Source organism: Azolla caroliniana, unplaced genomic scaffold, assembly GCF_043228905.1.
Source record: "Azolla caroliniana isolate FFs.n. ecotype wild unplaced genomic scaffold, voAzoCaro1.0.p SCAF_6, whole genome shotgun sequence".
Taxonomy (NCBI): Eukaryota; Viridiplantae; Streptophyta; class Polypodiopsida; order Salviniales; family Salviniaceae; genus Azolla; species Azolla caroliniana.
In genome coordinates, this window is record NW_028230441.1 from 20,768,901 (window position 1) to 20,794,576 (window position 25,676).

At 44.2% G+C, this 25,676-nt stretch overlaps 1 protein-coding gene across 1 annotated transcript; it reads right to left on the bottom strand.

Annotated features, from left to right (window-relative positions):
* Nucleotides 1-3,967: 3,967 nt before the first annotated feature.
* On the bottom strand, nt 3,968-7,823 carry LOC147863307 (GDSL esterase/lipase At1g71250-like). Its single transcript, XM_087321399.1, has 5 exons — nt 7,463-7,823; nt 7,045-7,172; nt 5,207-5,446; nt 4,876-5,128; nt 3,968-4,344 (listed from the first exon to the last, which is right to left on the bottom strand). The coding sequence occupies exons 1-5, from the start codon at nt 7,779-7,781 to the stop codon at nt 4,163-4,165; spliced, it is 1,122 nt and encodes a 373-aa protein (XP_087177525.1). The 5' UTR covers nt 7,782-7,823; the 3' UTR covers nt 3,968-4,162.
* Nucleotides 7,824-25,676: the final 17,853 nt, after the last annotated feature.

Consider the following 25,676-nt stretch of genomic DNA (forward strand, 5'->3'; position numbering starts at 1 on the left):
CATCGAGTTCGCCTCGTGCTTCATTACCAAGGCTGGCCCGTTACCGTTCTTGGATCCTCCCGATCCCTTCGCGTAGTGCGAGCTTTGTCGGCCATCCTTGCCGGCCTTGCCGGATCCGGATTTGTCCGAATCGGTTCATTTTCTCCGACACTCGCTTTCTCTGTGGCCCTTTTTGCCACAGTACCAGCATTCCGTTGCTGACTTCTCTTGTCGTCTTCCGGTGTCGCCATGACTCCCCCTGCTTGTGGGAGTCCCGGAACTGATTTCGGCACATTCTCTGTGCCTTCGTTCTTGGTCTTGCCAGCTGCCTCCATTGCGTGCCGACCCGCCTTGTCCACCACGCCCACGGGACCGATCCGCCTCCGTGTACATCATCCGGCTGTCAATGGGTGCGCTAGTTGACGTACCGGCGTGGTTCTCCTCTACAAGGAGCATCGACCGTAAGTCAAAAAATGATGGTGTATTCTCCCTTGTACACACTGTCGTTCGGAACTCTCTGAACTTAGACGCCAGGCCCCTAAGACAGACATGTACCATCTCGTCTTCCTCTACGGTAACGTTGATAGAGGCAAGCGAGTCACAGATCTCTTTGATCCGGGTCGTGTAATCCACCACTGACATGTCCTTCTGTCAGACATTGCTCAACTCCTGTCAGAGTTGCAGCTTCTGGGTTGTAGTGCTCTCGGCGAAAAACTTCTTTAGGTTCCCCCAAGCCTCCTTCGACGTTTTGGCGTCTCGGATGTGGCTCAGCAGCTGGTCTCCGACACTGGACCTGAAGCAGTACATCCCTCTGCTTGCCGATTGTTCCCACACTGGGAAGTCCTTATGTGCCGCATTAGGTGTTGTTTCGTTGGCTCCTTCGACGAAACTCCAGTAGCCATGCCCAAGCAGGTACTAGTGCATCTTATATGACCAAGATGCATAGTTGGATCTGTCGAGTTTGCCCACAGGGAGCGAGCTAGCCATCCCTCTATCCATCACTTCTCTATCTGCTGTTTTACGACCTGTTAGGGTTTGCTTTCAAGCGTTTGTCGGCTACAGAGGAGGTTCTCAACCCTCTCGCTCTGATACCATGTAAATGATTACTTGCGGAAGCGTTAGAAAACAAAGAAGGTAGGGAATACATAGAGTACAAGGGAGAGACAGAGAGAGCAGAACGTAAACGCTATATTCAAAAACAATATATTCACTCTGTACATACAACTATGTTCAGTAGCACTATTTATACAAGTCCTTGTGGGACTGACAGAAGTACCGCGTACTTCAATGCTCACACAAGCATCTGACACTTACTACGAGACTATAATTGCCTAGTAGTCTACACTAATACTAGGCTTCCGATTACTGATTGGATCTGGCTAACCGGCTCCCTAGCTCACCGGCTCTGTTGCTTGCCGGCTCGGTTGCTCATAGCTTACCGATCCGTCTCGCTTGTTGGCTCATGCTTATTCAGCCGATCCGGCTCTAGTTGAGCTTGCCGCTCAACAAATGATTACAGACCAAAATGCTCATAACTTCTCGCCACGGTTACAAATCAAAATCTACCTTGCGGTTGAGGAACCATGGGACAAAGATGGTTACAGACCAAAATGCTCATAACTTCTCGCCACGGTAACAGAATTCAGTAAATGAACATTCCTTAGAAAGCTCTGTAAAAGAGCTTTCCAACAAACTATAGAATGAAGAGAGAGAGAGAGAGAGAGAGAGATTATATTATCGTCTTTGGAGGTCAAATATGACCCATGATACCAAAAAAATTACATTTCACGTGATATGTGTGAAAGTGAGTAGTGATTCTCGATGTTCAAGAACTTTACCAATGAATGTGCATATTGAGAGAGAGAGAGAGAGAGAGATTATATTATCGTCTTTGGAGGTCAAATATGACCCATGATACCAAAAAAATTACATTTCACGTGATATGTGTGAAAGTGAGTAGTGATTCTCGATGTTCAAGAACTTTACCAATGAATGTGAATATTGAGAGAGAGAGAGAGAGAGTAACTAACAAATTGATTGAACAAATCGACATCTCCTAGAATTAAATACTCCGTACAACTTTACCTAGGAATGTGAATTGACAACCTCAAATGTAATTGATTACATGAGGGTCTGCTAGACACAGACATAATAGTGGTATGATGTGCAATGCTTATTGTTACTTGAATTGAAAAACTAATTGAATGTGATTATTAATTTTATGACAAGTGAAGATCAACTTTTTAGTCCCAAATATTGGATTAATTTGAATTTGTTATGTTTTTTCTCCTCATCAAATTAATACTAGAATTTTAGCCAAAAGTTGGTACACGATATATATGGGTATACCGTGTATATATAATCAACAAAACATAAAGCAACGAATGATGTAATCGAGGCAAATAACCTCTACACATATAAAATCCAGAAAAAAAAGTGAACGTAATATGCAATTGAGGTATTGATCTCTTACGCATACGACACACATAGCATATCAAATACATGGCAGTTGAGGTATTTACTATTGACCTCCTATGCATACATAACATATGTACGTTTTATACGAAAAACTATGACCACTACAATATCATTGAATGATTAATATTTTAATCCATCAACTAATACATGATTAAGAATGGGAAAAGAATGAATAGAATAAAAAACATTATTATTCATGTGAAAATAAAAGGAAGTACCAAAGTTACTTTGTCAATGACTTCTTGGATCATATGATCCTTTTCTCTTATATCAACTTTGTTGAATCACTAGAAAACTAGATAAACGATTTATAGTTCCAACCGTTGGATCATAATAACAAATAGATTACAAGTAAACTTCAACCATGCATCTTGCCAATGCTAAAGTATGATCCTTACCTAAATTTATGGCCTCTTCGTCCATCTTAAGGTGATTTTATATCTACAATAGTGAGTTCGCACTAGTACAAAAGCCCACCTTTGAACCCTATGCTTGACAAGTCTTCAAGTCATGTATTATAATTATCGATGTAGGCAACACCATGTATGATTGTGTGGCTTGGTAGGCTTAGATGGGTGATGTATGCGTTACCTTGTGTAAAATTCAATAAATTTTAAACTTGATGTAACATTTGTTAATTTCTTGTTGGAAGGAACCTAGTTTAGCATGTGAGGTTGAGTACAGGGCCTAAATTTGACGAGTTAGTATCAAAGTTTTTTTACGGGCATTTTTTAAAGATTGCCCTGGTTGAGTACACCAATACAATATGTAGTGTATTTTAAACAATATGATGAACAAGCTAGTTATTCAAGATGAAAAAATTCAATGGAATGCCATTGTCTCATTGACAACATATATGATAATGAGTCAATGCAGAGGAATTTGAACCCTCTTTACCGTTCCAAACACTTCAAGTATACAATGCATAGTTAAAGAAAAATGACACATTATATTTCCTTGATGCAAGAAAACTTAAATGAAGAATTATACAAAAGTACAACTCAACAGATATTGAACTTAATTTTAACTGAATGCTTTTTCTTATTTTACATGACTTTGTTGGAAAATGGTTGTTTTTTATGAGGGGAGTTTCAGGTAATACTACATGTAGTAATTAATATGTGCTTTATTTTTATTCTTACCATTCTCATATGATGCATTGAAGGGCACATGTGTCAAGAAAGTATTATAATTCCAACTACATAAATGTAACTTGAGTACAATAACCACCCATTACCCAAGAGTAGCTATTGAGATACTTGTGGTTTGTATCTCTATCATACATCCCTTCCGGTATAAAATAAAATCATGAACATTCATAGGTAGTATATTTGAATCAACATTTCTTACTTCTGTGAACATATATATATATATATATATCCACATGGACTAAACCCCAAGCCAATATAGCGCTATATTAGGAGGTTGAAATACATATATAAAACATTGTTAGAGAGCATATAACATTATTTTAGGGAGGGGGAGAGAGTGTACTCATATTAAGTTATACATAAAAAAACAATGATTTGAATCATCACAAGAGAGTCTTGTTATGCCTCCAATATCCAAATTTCCTATTTGTATCCCTTTTTGGGTGTAGGAGACGATTTACACCTTATACTTGTATTGTATGATTCAATGTACCGTTTTGAGTATATATGGTCATGTGGTAATACTTATATGGCCCTAAAGCCTGAAACCCTTGTTATAGACCAAGTTTAAGAAATGTAGCATTTGACACTAATCGATAAGTTTTTTCAGTTGGATGAAAGCCATCGAAAAATACATAATCCTCTCTGTTACTGCATGGATGCAAGATTGGTAAACATAGTACTTGTGCATTGAACTTCCCAACTCCACAACAAGCTTGTGCAGCATGTTTAAAACCTGCAAATAGTAAAAAAATACATGTGGTTTTATCTTTGGTTTAAATTCATCCTATCGTAGTTTTCTCTTGGTTTAGATACGATGATGCCTAAAAGATTAGTGGATTCACTTGTAAGTAGATGAACGATGCAAATACTATATTGCATGCATGAATAAGTAATAGAGAGCATGTTTGCTTATTAGAGCATTATAAGCAGGACATGAAAGGATAGGTGTTAGAGTAGTTTGTGAAAGGACACATTTCATTTAGAATCTCAATTATATTAAACTAAAATATGAACAAGCCAAAACAAAATATTACCTAATTATGAAAGTCACATATCGAAAGATTCTTGTTCTACAATAATGTAATGAATAATAGTCAATTGCATTGTATTTAATCATAATTTTAAGTAAGGAATTTGATAACATCATTGATCTTGAAGAAAATTTTGATTGAAGAAATTCTGAAACATATCCTTTGTAGTAATAATCCTTGAAATTTTAGAACCCTGGAAAAAACACAAATTTGTTTTTTATTTTAAAACGCACCATAAGAATGTGGATTGTTGGCAATGTCAAGAGTAAGATCGAATGCATCAAGGTATTTGAAGGAGACATCCTTTTTAACGTTGAATTGATCAATAAGAAGGCGGAGACCCTGATTGTATCCCAAAACAAGGTTGTTGACGAAGTTCGAACACTCACCATTCACACTATGTCGAGCAACCAATTGTGATGGAATGCAACCCAATGGGCCTAGTGCGAACACAAACATGTTGCGAGCACCCATCTCATACAACCTCTAACAATCAAAATAAAGAAAAGGTTAACAATGTCATTTTATGCTAGTTGTATGAAAAGATAATTTATAAATTCTTACATCAAGATAACCAGAGAGGTGACGCAATAGAAGGTCTTGGAATTCAGTATGTGTGAAACGAAATGCTGTGGGAGAGAACTCGAGCAAGTAATTGTTGATGTAATCATTGGAACCCACACTTAATGTAAACAATGACTTGGCTAGTAACACATTTGTTGCCTCTTCCCCAATCAGTTGCTTAAGCTCTGCAATCGTGTTGCTAAACCAGCTCAATTGCGTCTCTAGATACACCCTCCCCAACTAAAATAGGTATAGAATTGTAGTGACATTAAAAAACAATATATAAAATCTCTCGCTCGATGTGCTTGTATGATTTTTAGATTAAAAGACACAAGATTCTTCAGGATTGAATTATGGAGTTTGTATACTCGACAATCAATAATTCTAGTCAAATAAGCGTCTCTTGGCGTAAAAGTGACGTGGCAAAAGACAATATCTAGATTTCTGCAATCAACACTATTCATATTTGTATTAGTGTCAGTGTTTGTGTCAGCTACATTTGTAAATACCCCAACGGCACATTAGAAAAAGGTCCATGCATTTTTTCTAAAAATTAATAAATAGAATGTATGCACCACACTTTTATGCATGTTGCTTTTACTATGTTATTTGAAGAAAAACAAGTTATAGCGCTAAGGGCAAAAGGCCAATTTTTAATTCTTTGCTTTCTTGCTTTACAGTCAAAAAACAAAGTTGCAAAAGTGCATAGAAGACAAAATGTCTGGCATTAAATTGTTTTGAGGGTTTTTTCAATTAAAGCAAATGTAAATTTCTATTGCACAAGTATGAAAGACAAAAAACGTACCATTAAAGCATTTTGAAGATTTTTCTGATTAAAGTCGATGTAAATTTGTGCTACTGTTAGTTAGAGCTCATTAAATGTTTTGTAATGAAGACGAGCTACGGCATTAGAAAGTATGACTGAAAGTTAAATATACGGATGTGTGCTTTTGCATGCATGATTGAGTGCAATCCCATTTAAATCATAATATTGCCTGCTTGTGGGTTCACTCCACATAAAGCAACCAAATCTCAGATGTAATGTAAAATGTTCAATTGTGTTTCTATCACCATGTTTCTAAAGGAGTTTGACATATTCATACAGGTTTCACTTTGTTTGAGACTTAAGGCCAAGTGTTTGGACTATGTAGCTATACATATGATCAACACAATTTCCTCTAAACCTCAATTGAGGTGCAAGAAGCTATCTCATTTCAGCTCATAGTTCAGATATTATATTTAGGAATTGGGTTTAGAAAATTTGTATAACCTAATGAAAGAAGTTGATATCAATGTTAGGCTTCAAAATATGGATGCATAAAACAAAAGACATGATGGAACCAACATTGAACCTATAATATGTTTAATATCAAGAATGGAAGAAAGATATATTAATGTCTTTTAAGAGGCCTAGATGGCCTATAAGACCAAACAAGAGATTGCATCTTAAAACATTATGAAGTAAAGGAGTTTAAATTAGGCTCCTAAAAGTGACTACATTAGAGTGGGAGATTATAAATATGATCGCTTTAGAATCGTGGAAAGATGTGACCAAGATGTCGAGGATTTGTTATAACAAGAATGGATTTCGTAATGGGTAGATATAATGTAGATAATGAACTTGTTATCACAAAAATGAATTATTACGATTGTAACAAAGTATACACTAGATGCACATTCCTAGGATATAAATACATGAAATGCATATGTACATTATTAAGATGGATAACCATCACCATATTTTAATCTATCATGAAAAAGGCTTGCAAAATCTACATAGCATCTAGTAATGAGAAGAAGTTAATCTTAAGGAAAACAAAATAACTAGTAAGGCTTACAAAATTATAGCCAGTGGCGCGTAAAAGACCCGAGGATCCAGAGGCATAGCTAACTCCTTGAAGCAACTTAGGGCCACGAGTTGTTGGATCTAGATATGATGGTCTTGGGGGAAGGGATAAACGCTCACCTGAAAAAGTACACACCACAACCCACAAATCAATGCAATGAGAATTCACAATGCAAGTACACATAAAATGTTATACATTTTCTCATGTGCAATCGAGTCCAAATCCCCTCATGTTGGCATGAATAATGAGATTTAGCTAGGGGTGATGGTGGTCAAGGGGTTTGTTTCAACAAACAAGCGAAGTATAGGAAGACTTAGAGCGACAAAATTAGGAAGGGAAGGTGGTGGTAAAGTAAAGGTTGGTTGTGTATACATGCATGTGTGTGTGAGTATAGATGATGGAGATTTACAAAGAAAATCGATGATGAGTTTTCCATTGGTGAAACGACCATTGGGGCCAGTTGGAAAATCCACCCCATAAGGCAATTTGTCAGCCTTAGCGACACTGGTGATGAAGTTGTTGTTCCCTGTGTCCGATAAAGAGTCGCCAAACACAAACATTGCTGGAAACTTAAGATGATTTGAAGAAGAAGAAGAAGAAGAAGGGGTATTATACGTAGCTTTCATAGCCTCCCAATGATGAGGATGAGTTGCTTGACCTTCACATGATTGTGCCAATAGCATCATCATGAGAAGAAGCATTAACATAATACCAAATACTTGATCCATACCACTACTGCTACCACTACCACTACCACTATCACCCAATTTGTGATATATGGTTAGGAAAGGCTACAACCCAAAACTTCCTTTATATTGCTCTTCTTGTTTGTTCTTGGTAATTCAATGTGTGTGTGCTCTTGTATCCATTTATTACTTCCTTAGTTGGGTTGTAGTTGATATCATGTTTCACCCCACAAAAGTTGTACATGTCTTCTTTTGTGAAAGGACAAGTAACTTTATTTAAAAAAAGAAAAGGACTTGTGAAGCCTTAGTATTCACTACAAGATATGAAAGGAAGATTGTCACCTTCACTAAAACTTGGGTCCATATTTTAAATCAAAGTTGTAGTCTGTTGCAGTTAATTCATAAAGAGACAAAACATTTTTAAAAAAACATGAAAACAAAAAATCAAGTTTCTAAACATTATCCCCCAACTTCATATATGAAAACTAAACTTTTGTAACTAATAAAAAAAGGGTTTAGTAGGCAACTATTAGTACCACATGAATTTTAATTCCACGTTCTGTCTTTAATTTAACATGTCTCAACTTTCTAGCCAAAATGTTTTATTACTCCTTCCTTTAGACACATGAGCATTCTCCACAAACTTTTATCGTCCAATGTCTCATACATTGACAAATCTACCCATTTTCATACATCCAATGAAATTAGATGTGACCACCTCTATTTCATGTTATCTCCTAATATTTTGGGATTCTTTACTTGCATGGCCACTCCCAACATTAGCACTTGCCACTTGAGTGCTCGTGGACTCAAACTTATGTACAATACGATTTAATATACATTGCTTAAGTAATTGTTTCATGTACCATAAAGACTAGGATATAAAAGAGAATAATATGTTACTATCAAAGTTTCACTTTTCACCTAAAATTATGTGATACTATGGTTAGATGCCCTTGGTAGTTTGGGGAGAACGATGTAGTAGCATCTTTTGGTTGGACGTTGCCTCAAGGGATTTTCACTACCCCTCATTACACTTGGCAAGTTCAATAACGACATGTCGATAACACAATAGTATTCCTAATGTTAGTTCATTGAGGCCAACAATTTGTTCCTTTTTGTGCTCCTCGAATAACATATGGCATTGAATCTCGTTTCTTATATATGTCTAACAATTTGACAAACATGGGGGAGGGGTGTTGAATCTCACTAATGTTGGGACTTGGCTATATGCGCCATTTGGACGAATAATTACTTTGTTTCCATTCAGACTTGGATCATAATCTCTTAATAATTTATGGCTTCTAGATTTGATGATGTTATTTGTATAAGTCTAGTCATACGTCTAAATACTATTTGAATCGGCACATTTGCAACAAAAAAGTTGAAAGTGACCTATTCTTCAACTTTATTTTCTTGAGGACTCTATCCTCAACGTGATGTAGTCGGCATTTTTGTGTGATGATCGTGTTACATGTCAAAGATATTATCCCCTTCATATAGTTTTTTTCATTGTTCATTGGAAATCTCTCCTCGAAATTACCTATACATTGCCTTTATTACTATATTGATCACACTTCTAGACACATATTTTATTTTGTCATGTTATTGACGGTTTCCCCATCACTTTCTAGACGCATGAAAGAGCTCTATGTTCATAACAAGTATTGGAAACTGGCATGGGCAAGTGTGCATTTTCTAAAGGGGATATAAGTGAAAGGCTTTTATTCTAGAAACTTAGCAAAATACTAAAAGAGATTTTGAAAACATCATCATCATCATCATACGAAATAATGTTGAGTGGTGGTTGGCATTAATTCTATTGAAAGGAGCATGCAAATGTGTATTGATGAATTATGTTATCCATTTGTGACTATTCTCTTCATCTATTTCATTTTTAAAATATGTCTACCTTTGTTAAGATGTCATTTTTGACATCATGAATGCATATTTTCATCATTGGGTCTGTTGATGGTACATTATCTTGTTCCTTAAGGAGGACATTCTGTTTTAGCCGCAACATTGACCTCTCTCCTTTAGTTGTATGCTTAGGATAACTATACAAATTACTTCTCTCTTTTGACGTGATATGATTGACATTAACTCTTCACCTACTCGACTTCCTTTTTTCTAAAGAGAATTGTTTTAATTATGAAATGAAAAAAATAACTATAGATAGACAACTCAAAAAAACACAACCTTAGGATCTCAATCAAAACCTTACAAACTTTAAGAGCCATGTGACAAAACGACCAACCCAAAAGAAGAATAAGATGCCTTACCAACTCACATATTTCAAACTCCCCATACAAAAACCTCCAACAACAAAAACGGCCAAATCAACCTACCTATGAGTTTCCTAATGCTTCTTCATTTCAAACAGTAAGGTGTTACACATACACCAAACAGGCCATAGGCCCCAATAAATCAAGAACTCAAAAACTATTTGAAATTAGGATAAAAGGAAACCCAAGTGGACATGTGAAGAGACCCATTGCAATGGGGATTTTGAGGCCTAGTTAAAGAAGCCTACAACATAATAATGTATGTCCAAATAGATAATGACATTGGAAAATCAATGATGAAAAGAACCTATGAGAAGACCCATTTGAGTGGGGATTCTGAAACCCTAGTTAAAGATGGCTAAAATGTTCTCATGACCAACGGGCCAACCCAAAAGTAGAATATGACGTCTTACCAACTCACATGTTTAAAATTCCTCAAGCCACAACAACCCGGAGGTTTACAAAAACTTGCCATAGTAAACGACCTTTTAATTGCCTACTATATCTTTGCATTCCAAATTGTGCCTCGGATACAAAGGTGTTACACATACACTAATGAATGCCATCAACCCCAATACTTTAAGCTATTTTCATTTATTATTGCATTCTAGAAAATTCATGAATATTTTAGAATACTCTGGAACATTCTAGAAACTTCAGGAATATTTTTGAAGGCCATATAAATAGAGATATATTGCACTATTCACGACTAATTCGGTTCAACGCTGTCACGGACAAGTATAATAGAGTAGAACGAAGATAAGACTGGAGAACAAGAGAGAGGAAAAGAACAAGAACTCAGCTTATAGAATCTGTAACTTGTGTTGTTCACCTTGATTAGAATCAAGGTGCACATGAGTAATTATACAAGAGGGTAGGGCTATGTAAGCTAGCTAGAAATAGAGTGCATGAGGATGCATGCAATAGAGAATGCATGAGGATGCATGCAAGCTAGAGAATGAGAATGCATGTAAGCTAGGAACTTCCAATGTTCAACCTACACTATATGAAGTTGAATTAAATATAAGGATGCATATGTAGCTCAAGTGGTAGGGTTTGCCCAATAGAGACCATGAGGTCTTGGGTTCAATCCCTACCTTCCTCTGTGGCATATGTCTATGACATTATTCTCCCTCTAAGGCCGCCTCCTAACACTCGTGACCGGTTTATGGGGGTATCGTGGGTGAAAAGCGCGAATTGCCTCCGGTGAATTTTGTAAGTGTGTAACTGGTTCAAATGTGGCATCTGAAAGAGGGTAACCTTTTCATAAGACCAAGTATTGAAGTCGCCGTCGACACAAGCGAGAGTTGAGGATCCGGTCAACCTCATACTCCTCACCTGTCGATAATTCCACAGGCGGTGGCGGAGGAGGTTGGCGTCCTGGAATGTGAGAAGGATGATAGAGTTCGAGGAGAGAGACGTGGAAAACATTGTGAAGCCAAAATGTGGGGGGAAGCGCTAACCGAAAGGTGACTGGGTTAACGCGCTCGAGGATACGGAAGGGGCCTAGCTTTTTGTAGTCGAGCTTCGCGTAGGGATAGGTGGTTGCGATATGCCGACGTAGCAACCAAACCATGTCACCGACTGCGAAGGTCGGCGCGACTAAGCGATTTCGGTTAGCATGAGCTTTTTACTGTTTGCCAGCGGCACGGAGCTCGAGGGAGAGGTCATGGTGGACATCTTGTAAGGTGTGGGCACGCTTCTCGGACGACGGATTGATGGATATCTCCAGAGTGGAAATGCTAAAACGAGGGTGGAAACCGTAATTTGCAAAGAATGGGGAAACTTTAGTTAAGGCATGGATACTGTTATTGTAGGCAAATTCCTCCATGGCAAGGAGGTCCAACCAATTGTCTTGTTGGTAGCTAACTGAACAACAGAGGTATTGTTCGAGGATTTGGTTGACTCTTTTGGTTTGGCCATCAGTTTGAGGGTGGTGTGTGGTTGACAAGTTCACAGAAGTCCCGAATGTTTGCAGCAATCGGCGCCAAAAGTGGGAGATAAATTGAGGACCTCGATAAGAAGTGACATCCTCAGGCAAACCGTGTAAGCGGATGCCATTTTTCAGAAAAAGGGCAGCTGTCTCCTCCCCCGAAATGGTTTTCGAACATGGGACAAAGTGAGCCATCATCGAAAACCGATCGACGACCACTAGCACCGTGTCATGGTCACCGGCTCGAGGAAGGTCAGTGATAAAGTCCATGGAGAGAGATGCCCAAGGTCAACTGGGGATTGGAAGTGGGTGTAGAAGGCCATATGGATGATGGTGAGCTACTTTGGAGCGAGCACAAACGTCACAAGTTTTGATAAATTCTTTGACCAATTTCCAAGGTTGAGACCACCAAAACCCCCGAGAAAGCAATGCCAGCGTTTTGGCGACCCCAAAGTGTCCGACAAGAGGATCATCATGGAAAGTTTGTAGAACTCGGAGGCGACATGGGCCATTTGGTACGTAAAGGAGGTGATTACGATAGAGTAGCCCATCGTGAGTTGTAAAGTGACTGAGATCCGAGCTTTGCCGTTCCTGGGATGGGTTGTTGAGGTGCGCCATGATGTTAGTAGCGAAAGGGTCCAACGTGGTTGCTTGGGCAATCTCGTTGAGTAAGGAATCATCGTGCAATAGATAGGTTGCGAACATGTGGAGTTGATCGGGCCGCAATAAACAATGTGATTGCTGAGAATAAGCGTCGTCGCCTGGGTGCAATGCAAAATCGGGTCGTCGAGAGAGAGCATCCACTTTCCCATGTTGAACGCTGGGTCGGAACAAGATTTCGAAGTCATAGTCAGCAAGAAAAGATGACCAATGAGCCTGCCTTCGATTCAAGTACGAGTGGTGGTGAAGTAGATGAGATTCTTGTGGTCAGTTACCACCTGAATACGATGTTGCGCCCTAGCCAGATAAGGTCGCCATTCAGCGAAGGCTGAGATGATAGCTGCGAGCTCCTTGTCGTAGACTGGATAATTGATTTTCGGGGCTGTAAACTTCCGAGAGTAGAAGGCGACCGGATGTAGGGTGCCATCATCATCAGGTTGGGACAAGACTGCACCTATGGCAAATTCGGAGGCGTCGGTTTCAACCTGGAAAGGGTGGGTGGGGTCCAGGTGGACTAATAGGGGGGCGGAGAGAAAAGCAGATTTGAGGGCATTAAAAGCATTATGTGCTGTGGGGGTCATAAGAAATGGAGTATCTTTCCGGGTAAGTTGGATGAGAGGTTGGACTAGGGATGAGAACCCGTCTATAAATCGTCTATAAAAACTTGCAAAACCAAGAAACGATTGTACCTCTTTCAACCGAGTCGGGAGAGGCCAATCAATGATTGCGGTGACCTTGCGTTTATCCATTGTGATCTTGGTAGGTGAGATCATGTAACCCAGGAATTCCACAGAGGTCCGATTGAATTCATATTTCTCACTTTTGGCGAAGAGCCCATATTCTCGGAGTTTGGTGAGAACCAGCCGGACGTGGTGTGTGTGCTCCTCCCAGTTGGAAGAAAAAACTAGGATGTCGTCAAGGTAGATGACCACGAAATGATTGAGATACTCTCAAAAAATATCGTTCATCATGTGCTGGAAGATGGCTGGAGCGTTGGTAAGGCCGAAAGGCATCACTTTGTACTTGAAATGTCCATAGTGCATCCGAAAAGTTGTTTTCCACTCGTCCCCAGGCTTGATGCGCACCAAATTGTAGGCGCCCCGAAGGTCGATTTTGGAGAAGATATGCCCTGTTCGGAGTTGATTGAGGAGTGCTGGAATTAAGGGCAGGGGGTAACGATTATGTACCGTAACTTTGTTGAGACCCCGATAATCGACACATAAGCGTAAGGAGCCGTCCTTCTTCTTGACAAATAAGATTGGTGCCCCGGCTAGTGATTTGGAGGGTTGAATGAAGCCCTTCGCGAGATTCTCAGCCAAATATGTGCGGAGAGCCTCAAGTTCGGGTTCGGATAACCCATAGATAGGACCGAATGGGGGATGCTCGCCAGCTTGGAGTTCTATTGGGCAATCGTAGGGGCGATGAGCCGGTAATCGATCGGCATTCCGCTTTTCGAAGATGTCGGAAAAGTCACTAAATCGGATGGGTAAATTGGTGACAGGAACGATGAAGTTCCCTGACACAATGGCTAGTGTAGTGACCAAACCAGACTCGACCGCAACAGAATCAAGAGAGTGTCGTGACCGAGTAGGAATTGGCATTGTTGGAAAAGTGATAGAGCGGCTACACCAATCCACCGTCGGATTGTGTGTCTCCAACCAAGATAGCCCCAACACAATATGATGTCGGGGGGTCGCGATGAGGTAGAACGTCAGTTCCTCCTAGTGTGCCCCGATTTGAAGTACCAACGGGATAGTAGCTTCAGTAACCGCCCCCGATGAGAGAACCCGACTGTTGATCGCTTCAACGGATATGGGTTGTGATGTATGGACGGTGGGGATATTATGTGTGCATATAAACGATTTATCGATAAAGCAAGTAGATGCTCCGAAGTCGAGCAAGGCATGAGAATGTATTGAAGTCGAACCAAAACAAAGACTTAATGGCGGTTCAGACTTGTAGGAGCATGGAGAAGGTGATTAACGAGAAGCGTCTTGCGACATGGCTCCTACTACAACCGGACTTGGTCATTTTCCTGTTGTTGAGGAACCTCCGCAAGACGTTGTCGTAGTGTAATTCGCACACTACGTGAAAAATTACATTTTTGGTCTCTCCGGATAGGACATGGAGTACCCGGTGAGAATCGGAAGGAGGAACTGGTTAGGATCGAAACCGGTAAGGAGACTCGGCAAGAGCCGGATGAAGAAGGCCGGTGAGAGTCGGTGAGAAACGGACGAAGAGGACCGGTAAGGAGGACCCGGTAAGAACCAGATAAAGAAAACTGGAGAGAACTGGATGAAGCAGAACCGGCAAGAGCCGGATGAAGAAGGCCGGTGAGAGCCTCTCACCTGATGAAGACACATATTTGTAAATAGAAGAAACTATAAAAATATATATTACATGCATAGGGAAAGATTCGAACCTTGCACCTCCATGTTAATAATGTTAAGCCTTATCACTATACTAGCATATTATGAATTTTAAAGGTATACTAAACTTTATCCCATGTAAATATTCTAGATATGCATGGTACAAAAAGTTACTCATACATACAAACTCGAGTTAAAAGAAAAAGATGGGATAGAAAGTTAATCATGCACATGCAGTATGCATGAAAACTAAAGTTAGAAAAAGCATGTTAGATAAAGCATATAGTCTATAGTTAGAGAAAAAGCATGGATTGTGAAGACTCTGTCATCACTATATAAGGATGAGGAGCACAATGTAATAGGTGTGTGAAATATTTGGGGAATTGGATATATTTCCTAAAACACCAATTAATATAATATATTCGTGGGATTCACGAAGTTGTGATCAAAATTGTCTCTTACTATCTAAATATTGATTAAATACACTAAACTCGTGTGATTCATGAGATTCATAACTTACCTATCTTTCTAATAAATCTGTCCATAACCATAAACTTGTCTCAAATTCTTCCTCCTCCTAGTCCAAAACCCCAGTGGTTCCCACCCGACTCACGCAAATGATCCAGAGCCGAAAGGCACGACACATTTGGTGAACTTGATGTGAAGACGGGTGGCAAGGAGATGGAGAATCAACAAGAGGCGATGTCCATGATGATGATGATGATGATGATTGAGCGGATGCAACAAGAACAACACACGATGTTGGAGATGAAGGCGGTAGTAGAGCGGCTTGTGCGACAAAATGGGGAATTCAATGGAAAGGATGTGTCACGTTACCTATGTGACTATAAGGCGGAGATGATGTGATGTGGGATACCGGAAGGATTGCAAGTGATATCGTTTAGCCGGGTAGCCACGAATGAGCTACAAGAGAGAATCCACAAGATACGGCAACAAAACCCAATATGGGGGTCCTTTGAAGAAGCTTTACGAGAGGCATATGATTACGAGAGACCGAAGGGACGAGATCAGCGAGAGTTCGATGAATGGGTGGCATCAGACAAGACCCACCGAAGTGCAACACTAGCATTCTTAGAGTTTGAGTATCATTTTGCTCAACTCTCGAAGCGGGAACAACGATTGGTGGGGATGGATAAAGTCCTAATGTTCGTGAAGTCGATCGATCGGAAAGAAAGGATGGACATCGGGATCGAACTCGAAGACGATGACGGTGCGAATGGTCTTACTGAGGATTGGGCTGAAGTCGAAAGAGTATGCCGAAGACATGATAAGAGGAAGATGAGAATATCATCGGCAACAACATGGCCTATGAGGGATGATCGATTAAGGATAAACGATGTGGCTGATACGAAGGCCGAAGTACGAGTTGATGGTACCACGGGAGAGGGTGTGGAACAAGGCACCCTCTCTTCTTGCGAAAGAACGACGACCAAGGATAAGGTCGATGACTTGAGAGTGGCGAACACCACTTGAAGAACGGAAGAAGGTTTCGGAATACGAGTGTTCGAGACATCGGATGAGAAAGAGGTAAGCATAATAGATGCTTTCATAATTGATGGAGATAAAGAGTGTGAGGCGGACTTGATTGAGGAGGTCACCACGAAAGATGACATCGAATCAGAGGTGGCTATGGACGAATCAATGGCAGATGGCCGTGTGAAGACTTTCCCACCACTAGTTCTACAGACTTCGGCGGTTGCGTTCGAAAGGCAACGTGAGACCGAAGAGACAGAAGATGGCGGAGAGAAAACAAAGGCCGAAGCTGATGCATACAATGGAGAGATAGCCAAGAAGGTGGATATGCGTGAAACGACGGAGAATGATAATACTGAGGATTCCTGCCCACTAATCCTAGAGACTTCGGCGGTTGTGTCCAAGAAGCAACGTGAGACCGCAGAGACGGGAGGTGGCGGCAAGAAAGGTTAAGTCAGAAGCCGGTTCGGATGGAAGATGATCTGGATGAAATTCCGATCTAAACAAAAACCGACCCAGAAGGGGGCCGACTCGGTCCAAACCGATCAACCGAGTCCGATTCAGCTGAATACGAATCCGATCGGAAGCCAATCTAACCGAAAGCTGATCAGACAAGATCGAATCGGAAAGAAGCTAATTCGATTCAGTCGGAGGTTGAACCGGTCGAGGCCGGTGAACATGAGGAAAAGAAAGCCAACTGAAACCGAGACCAATAGATCGAAACCGACCTGAAAGGGGACCGAATCGGTAAAAACAGATAAACCGAGTCCGGTTCGGGTGAATACGAATCGGAATGGAAGCCGATTCAACCGAAAGACGATCGAGCAAGACCGATCTAGAAAGAAATCAAGGTTGCTAAAGATAAGGAAGAGGCTAAGCAAAGGCACTACCATGAACGACAAGGACCAAGCGGGCCAAGTGGATTTGAAGAGTGTTACCGAGGATGAGATCTCAACAAAGGAGGGCTCTAACATGAAGATTGTCAACTCTAACGCAAGATTATACGACAAAAGTGAACAAAGTGGGAAGCATGGAACATGCACAAGACATGAAGGGTTATGCTCAAGAGGAGCACGAGGAGCCGCGACAACTAACCATGGCCATGCAAACAGTGAACGAAGAATATGGTGGATCGGACGACGACAATGGTTCGGGTGGAAAGAATGGATGTGCTCAAAGTGGAGAGGCAAAGTTGACATAGCAAGAGAAACGGAGTGGATTGCGAGTAAAGGAGAAATACGAGAGCCGGCAACCGAAAACCGGGCGGAGCCGACGACCGAAAACTAGCAACCGAAATAAACCGGCAACAAAATCGGCAATGAGACCGGCGACGATACCAATCGAGCAGAGACCAGATGGAAGAGACTAACAATCACCGACAGCTTCGGCACATACCGGAGGATGTGCGGGTTAGGAGGGGGCGAGTGTCGTAGTGTAATTCGCACACTACATGAAAAATTACATTTTTGGTCTCTCCGGATAGGACATGGAGTACTCGGTGAGAACCGAAAGGAGCAACCGGTAAGGATCGAAACCGGTAAAGAGACCTGGCAAGAGCTGGATGAAGAAGGCCGGTGAGTCGGTGAGAAACGAATGAAGAAGACCGGTAAGGAGGATCCGGTAAGAACCGGATAAAGAAAACCGGCGAGAACTGGATGAAGCAGAACCGGCAAGAGCCGGGTGAAGAAGGCCGGTGAGAGCCTCTCACCTGATGAAGACACATATTTGTAAATAGAAGAAACTATAAAAATATATATTACATGCATAGGGAAAGATTCGAACCTTGCACCTCCATGTTAATAATGTTAAGCCTTATCACTATACTAGCATATTATGAATTTTAAAGGTATACTAAACTTTATCCCATGTAAATATTCTAGATATGCATGGTACAAAAATTTACTCATACATACACACTCGAGTTAAAAGAAAAAGATGGGATAGAAAGTTAATCATGCACATGCAGTGTGCATGAAAACTAAAGTTAGAAAAAGCATGTTAGATAAAGCATATAGTCTATAGTTAGAGAAAAAGCATGGATTGTGAAGACTCTGTCATCACTATATAAGGATGAGGAGCACAATGTAATAGGTGTGTGAAATATTTGGGGAATTGGATATATTTCCTAAAACACCAATTAATATAATATATTCGTGGGATTCACGAAGTTGTGATCAAAATTGTCTCTTACTATCTAAATATTGATTAAATACACTAAACTCGTGGGATTCATGAGATTCATAACTTACCTATCTTTCTAATAAATCTGTCAATAACCATAAACTTGTCTCAAATTCTTCCTCCTCCTAGTCCAAAACCCCAGTGGTTCCCACCCGACTCACGCAAACGATCCGGGGCCGAAAGGCATGACAACATGCACGATGGAATTGGTGTTGAGGGCCTCGCACAGTGCAGTGGCAGATGACACGGCCGGGGTTGCCACAATAGAGACAGAGTCCATTGTCCCGACGATGTTGGCGTTGGGCTTCAGTTAGTGCTTGGAACCGAGCATGGTCGATCTCCATCGGGGTATGGGAATCGACCTCCATTGTGGTATGGGTTTCACTGGCTGATGGTAAGGTTGGTGTGGGCGACAAGTAGGGCTTGGTGATTGTTGCATTCCGAGAAGAAGCTTGAGACCCGCGAGTCCTCCGTTTTCTTGACGAAGTTCGAAAAGACGATTGTCACACTGGACAACTTGGGAGATTACCTGAGACAACGATGTGGGCTCTGGGAACTTTAAGAGAAGAGTCTTGACGTCATTTCGGAGACCACGACGGAAATGGTCGCATAGGGCTTGGTCATCGCAACTAACATCGCAGGAAATCTGGCGGAACTCTGAGGCGTAGATCGAGGCAGGACGTGAACCTTGTTGGACAGAATAAAGCTTTGTGAGTGCTGTTCGTCGCCGATCTATCTCGCCAAATGTCGCTTTGAGCTCCTCCATGATAGCGGTGAAGTCCTCCAAGAGAGGGGATGAGGTCTCGATCAAGGGTGCAAACCATGCTTGCGCTGGCCCAAAGAGAAGCGTGCCGACAAACCCAACCCGAGAAAAGTCCCTAGCATTCTGTTGGGCTGTAATCGGATAATAAGCTGAATTTGGTTGATGAAGTCGCGGCATTTTTGAAATAATACAATTACATTGTGTGCCTCTCTGTTGTTACCGGCCTAAGGTAACACAGTGTATGATACTCGTCCTTCGGTATCCGAATCAAGGTCTTGTGGTAAGGATCAGATCAGATTGGTAAGTCGTTTAGTGATGTCTGACCGTAATCGTTGCCCATATGAATCAAAATTAGTGTGGTTGTGGAGACTGAAAATCCGAGCCGACTGCACCCAATCGCCGTGCGCGATACACGGTGCACTTACGGATGCTCAACACAAATAAGGACTTCAACACAGAACATAGAGTATAAGCAAACAAATTTCTATTATCAAGAATACTGAATACCGTACTCGATTAGCTTTTTGGGTGAAAGCATGTGAATAGAAACACTATTATAGCTAACATGTAACTAAAATGGCCACAACTAAATAGTTTTTTTGTTTGCTATCTTAAAGATAAATATAATTTATTATGGGGAGGAAAATATTACCATTTAAGGTTCACATTTTAGTCGGTCTTTATTTGAGATCACATTCTAAGAATCCCTAAAATTGCCAAAATATGCAAATTACATGTAGCTTTTTACATAGCTAATTAGTTATGTCAAGGACACAGTTAATTGTTCCCATTCCCATGCTTTCACCCTTTTACATTCTTTCCATGCCCTTCTTATAGGGATCATGGGTGGTTATGTTCAGAGCGTTAACAGTTACTACTAATAATAACTAAGTGCCATTTTCAGTCTGTCTTCTTTACTCGTTCGGCCCGTAATTGTTCTTTGACCTTTTCACACTTGGGTCGTCTAGACCGGCCAACACATGGCATGCCCATGGGACAATGCCTGCATGGTCGAACCTCACGGGCTGGTTAGGTCTCTATTGGTTTCTTTGACTGGTGTGAGGGCTCGGTTTGTTGAGGCCATTCACTATCCTTGTCTTGCCACTCCATTGGTAAAAAGGATCTGTAGCCGTTTCGACAAACGGTGTGAATGGAGTGACGAGGGATCGTCGACAACAGGCCCGACGATGGGAAGAAATCTTGAAGACCCGGTTCTGACCCGAACGGAAGGGACGCGTCCATCCGGGGTAGCGACTCTAGAAGAGCTGACGCAGATGGTACGCGATCTCCAGATCGCGCATGCCTGAAAGGATAGTGGAGGATAGTTGGAGGGCCGGAGGCCTTTGGTCGACCAACGATGTATGTGGTGCGACGTGGTCGGTCATGTCCAAAGAGAATCCACTGACTTTGCCGAGGCACTCCGGAGCAATGTAGTGTACTTGTGGAATGGGCGGGTGCACGCAAGCGAGACTCGGAAAGCCCTGGAGTCAAAATACCAGCCGGGGTGGAATGAAGCAGTTAATGGAAGAAGCGATGGCTCGACACGCTGAGGCCGTCCAATTACTTAGTATCAACTGGTATCTGGGTTGGGGGTGACGGCGGTTTGAAGTCGAAAGACTCCAGATTCTAGCTGTTGGTGCTAGAAGGCCTCTCCGGAGTACGACTGAGGAAGGAGGAAGCGAACCACGCGGAGAAGCGAGTCTGGGAGGTTACAGGGTGGAACGATCCGATCCAGGAGAAGACTGGTTTCATGGAAGGGGCGTGCTAGAACCACGATGTTCTGGTGGAGGACAAGCGAGCAGGCAAGGGCGAAGGAGTTGAGCCCTCCAACCAATATGAGACAAGGAGCGTGCCAAAGAAGAACGAAGCCAGTAATTCCGGCTTACAGGAAAGGTTGGAGCCGGCTAGTTACCGGCTGGGCACGGAAATAGAAAGAGGGACAGACTTGCGAAAAGTCCTCGAAGAAAAAATCCTTGACAACCGGGTGGAGCTGACTTTGAGGGAAGTGCTAGGGATCGCCAAGGAGTTACATGACTCCATCGTGGACTTGGTGAAGCGCAAGAGGCTCGCGATGGAGAAGCCTGTGGAGGTATGAACGGCGCACGTGGATGACGCCGCCGTGGAAGATGAAGTGCCAGAGAGCACTATTTGAAGCCGCACTGGGCAAGGGCGACTACGGAAACTCCCGCTCGGATTGGGAACGTTCAGGAACCGGTGGTGGCACTAATAGACCATGGATCCGAAATAAACCTAATGTCCATGGATTTCTACAGGAAGGGGAAATGACCAATCAATACCAAGCACGACTGAAGAATACGCGCGGCCACGTGTACTACGGAGGAGCTGCACGGGGCGTGCTCGAATGTACGCGTTGTCGAGATATTACGCAAGTGCGTGTGGAATCGAGGCGGGGCCGCGGGGGTCTCGAACCAAAGAGCAAGCGAGGGAGGAGAGAGAGAGAACCTGCTACGCAGAACCGGGGATACACAGGGACACGGCCCTTCAACACGGAGAACACGAACGGACATCGACTCAGACAGATGCGGATGACTAGATATGTATATTAACAAAATGGCTAACACGACTACAACCCTCGATGGGGCACAGGTTGGTTACGACCGAACAGGCCGGCGAACAGATGCCGATGCCTGTTCGCTTCGACGCACAAACAGGGGGAACGGGGTGAACGGGGTTTTGCAGGTCGGAGGTGCTGCCGGAAGCACTCGGCGTTCCTCGAAACAGCGCGAGCCTCCTCGGAACCCTGCACAGAAAGCTATCGAGCTCAAGAAGGAAGGAAACAGAGAGAGAGAAGCGTCCAGAAACGGTCCGACAGCACTTCGTCCTCTCCGCCCGAGATGCCTGCAACAGCTCTTTCCTCCTCTTTTTATAGCCGAGCGAGCAGGCCGTCATGTCAGCTTTTATTCCCTGTCCCTTTTGGACAGGGATCCGCTCCGTCCTTCACGCGTCCGCGTAGTTACGCCGCCGACTCGTACAGTTCCTTCGCTCGCGCGTGCGACCGAAAAGACTGTTCGCGCGGTCTTTGTCTCCACTTGTGTCAGGGCCCGTTCCTGCCGATTATCCTCCTAATTCGCTTCCATGTACAACTTGGAGCTTGCGCGCGTGAAGAACCGGTTCCCACGCCTAGGTGCGCCGATTCCGCCTATGGACGGTTTTCTTCACGACATCCGCCCCCACCTAACCGCGCATCCTCCGGTATGCGCCAAGAGAGTTGGGACGGAGAAAACCGGCCCGTCTTCATGCTTCGCCCGTCGGTTCTTCCTCGTTTTCGGATCGTTCGTCACTGCCGACTAGGAGAGCCGGGTCCGGCTCGTCGTCATGTCGCTTCTTGAACGCTTTGATCCGCTTCCCTGCAACCGGTATCGCCACCCTCGTGCCGTCAAGTTCCGCCAGGTGATATGTCCCGTTGTCATTGGCGCTCCGTACCACGTAAGGCCCGAACCACCTTCGTGCGAACTTCCGTGTGGCTCGGTGCTGGTTGTCGAGGCTGCTGTCGTAAACGAGCACCGAGTCACCTTCTTCGATTTTCTTCGGTCGGAGCCGGTGCGTTTGGTCGAACCGGGCTTTGTTCTTTTTCCTTGCCACCCGGAGCTTCTCCGCAGCCAGTTCCACGTCCTCCGGTCTCCGCTCGAGCTGTCGTATGCGCGCGGCCAACAACTCCTCCCGGCTCATCTCGTCCCTCCAGTCGACCGTTGCCCACGAGGAGATCGTCCGTTCCATCGGCATGATCGGCTTCTGGCCGAGCATGAGCTCCGTCGGCATGTACCCGGTTACCGAACTGTGCGTGGTCCGGTCTGCCCACAAAGCATAGGGTAGCAGCCGCGGCCAGTCACCGACTCGGCCTCCGCATGCCCGGACCAACGCCTTGACGATCGGTCCGTGTCCGCGCTCCACCTTTCCGTTCGCCTCCGGATTGTACGCAGTGGTGAGCGAGAGCTTGACTCCCAGCCGGTCGAACAGCTCCGCAGCTTCTTCGGCGTCCAACTCCCCTCGGTCAGCCACGATCTTCCCGACGCACCCGTACCGACATATCACGTCCTCGATTAGGAACCGGCATACGGCCGCGGTCGTTTTGTTCGGAAGGGCCCGGCCTTCCACCTGGTTCGTCAGATCCTCCCGTGCTAGGACCAGGTACCGCATCTGTCCTACTCCCATTGGCATCGTTACCAGATCTACCATCCATTTGAAATGGATGGCCGGAGGGTACGTAGGGTGAAGCTCGTCTCGATGTCGGACTATGGAGTGCATCTGGCAGCTCTCGCAAGTTGTCACGAACCGATGCACGTCCTGGTACTGCCCTGGCCACCAATACTTCCCCTTCAGTTTCTCAAACGTAGCCCATGTTCCACGGTGTCCAGCCCAAGGGCTGTCGTGGTAGGCCGTCAGCAGCTCCTCCTGTTCTTCCTTCCTTGCCACCACCCGGAGCGGAGCGCCGTCCCTCTTCTTCGGGTGCTTCCATAGACAGCCATCCCGGAGAAAGAACCGGTACGCTTTCTTCCGGATCCGGTTGGCCTCGTCCTTCGTCCATGACGCATCGGGCGTCATTGTCTTCAAAAACCCACCGATCTGCAGCCACTCCCCGTCGTACTTGCTCGCGTCGAAGTCGTTAAGCGCCGGAGTGCTTGTCCCGTCGGTTGTTACATGCACAGTCTCGAAGAAGTCCACGCCGACCTCTTCGTCCTCCGAAACCATGCCGCCCTCGTCATCGAATCTCGCCCTTGAAAGCATGTCGGCCATGGCGTTGTCTTTCCCGGAAATGTGTCGTATTACCGGATCTAGGGACTTGATGTACGCTATCCACCTGAGCATTGCTAGGTCCGGCGTCGCGCATCCGGAAACCATGCCGAGAATCGGCATGCAATCCGTCTCTATGACTACCTCCGTCCCGATCAGATAGTCCTTGTCGGCCTTCACCGCCGAAACGATACCCCAGAGTTCGCGTTTAACCTGGGCGTATCCTCGCTGCCGTTCGCTGAGGACCTTCGCGCCGAATCGGATCGGAAACCGATTGCCGTCCTCGTCTTCCTGGTTGACGACCCACCCGATTCCGGTCGGACTCGTGTCAACCGTTATGTACACTGGGGTGCCCTTCCTGTAGACGGCCTTTCGGAGCGCCGGTGCTGCCGAGAGAGCCTCCTTCAGCTTCCGGACCGACTCCGCGTGCTTGTCTAGCCATTCGAATCTTCGCCCTTTCCTCAATAACCCGTATAGCGGCTCCGCAACGTGGGCGTAATGCGGGATCCATATGTGGTAGAATGCGCATGCCCCCAGGAATCTTCGTACTTCCGTGACCGAGCTGCAGTCGGGCTTCATCGCGGAGATGGCTTCTACCTTTGCCGGAGACGGTTTCCGGCCATATGGCCCACATAAGTGTCCGACCACCATGATTTCCGACTGCCCGAAGGCTGATTTCTCCCCCGAGAAGGTGAGCCTCGCAACCTCTAGCCTTTGCAGCACCTTCTCGCAGTCGTCGATGTGCGCCATCACGAATCGCCGGCATCCGTCCGGCCCGACCGTCTCGTCCTTCTCTTCTACCGGGCATCCCTTGATCGGGATGTCGTCTAGAAACGGCATGGTGATGCCCGGGATGCAGTCCCTCAGCACCTTGTTCATTGCATTCACCATGTGGGCCACCGAGTTGGTCCCTCCTTGCGGCAGCGTACACATCCGCACTAGGCCGAGGGGAGTTCGCATCGTCGTGATGTCTCTGCTCTCCACGGCTAGCTGGAACTGGTCGTACCCCGAGTATAGATCACCGACCGAGTAAATCGACCTTCCGGCGAAGGCCTCCGCGAACTCGTCTATGGTCGGTCCGATCCCTGTGTTCCGAATGGTCACCCTATTGACCGGTTGCAGGTCCTGAATGAAGCGCAATGATCCGTTTTTCTTTGGTACGGTAAACCACCGGTTTGAATACGGGGCGCTCGACGGCTCGAGAATGCCCATATCAACTTTCTGCTTCAACAGCTCCATCAACATCGGGATGTGAGCTCTCGGAACCGAAATTGGCTTGAGATTCCACGGTACATGCGGTACCGTGAATATCACCATTGGCTCTACGATCGTCGGGTCTACGCACCCGATTTCCTCCGGTGAGAATGCGAAGGCTTTCCCGTGCCTTCCGAGCATTCTCCGAAACCGGTCTTCCTCCATCGGCAGTAGGAACCCGCCCCCACCGATCTTCAGCTCGCGGAGCGTCTCGTTGGTGAAGGTGTGTCCTATGCAGGCCGGATC

Coding starts and splice junctions, on each gene's coding strand:
- LOC147863307 (XM_087321399.1), bottom strand. CDS start 7,781: ATGGATCAAGTATTTGGTATTATGTTAATGCTTCTTCTCATGATGATG. Junction 7,173..7,462: donor ACTCATCATCGATTTTCTTT/GTAAATCTCCAT, acceptor GTACTTTTTCAG/GTGAGCGTTTATCCCTTCCC. Junction 4,345..4,875: donor CAACAATCCACATTCTTATG/GTGCGTTTTAAA, acceptor TACTATTTGCAG/GTTTTAAACATGCTGCACAA.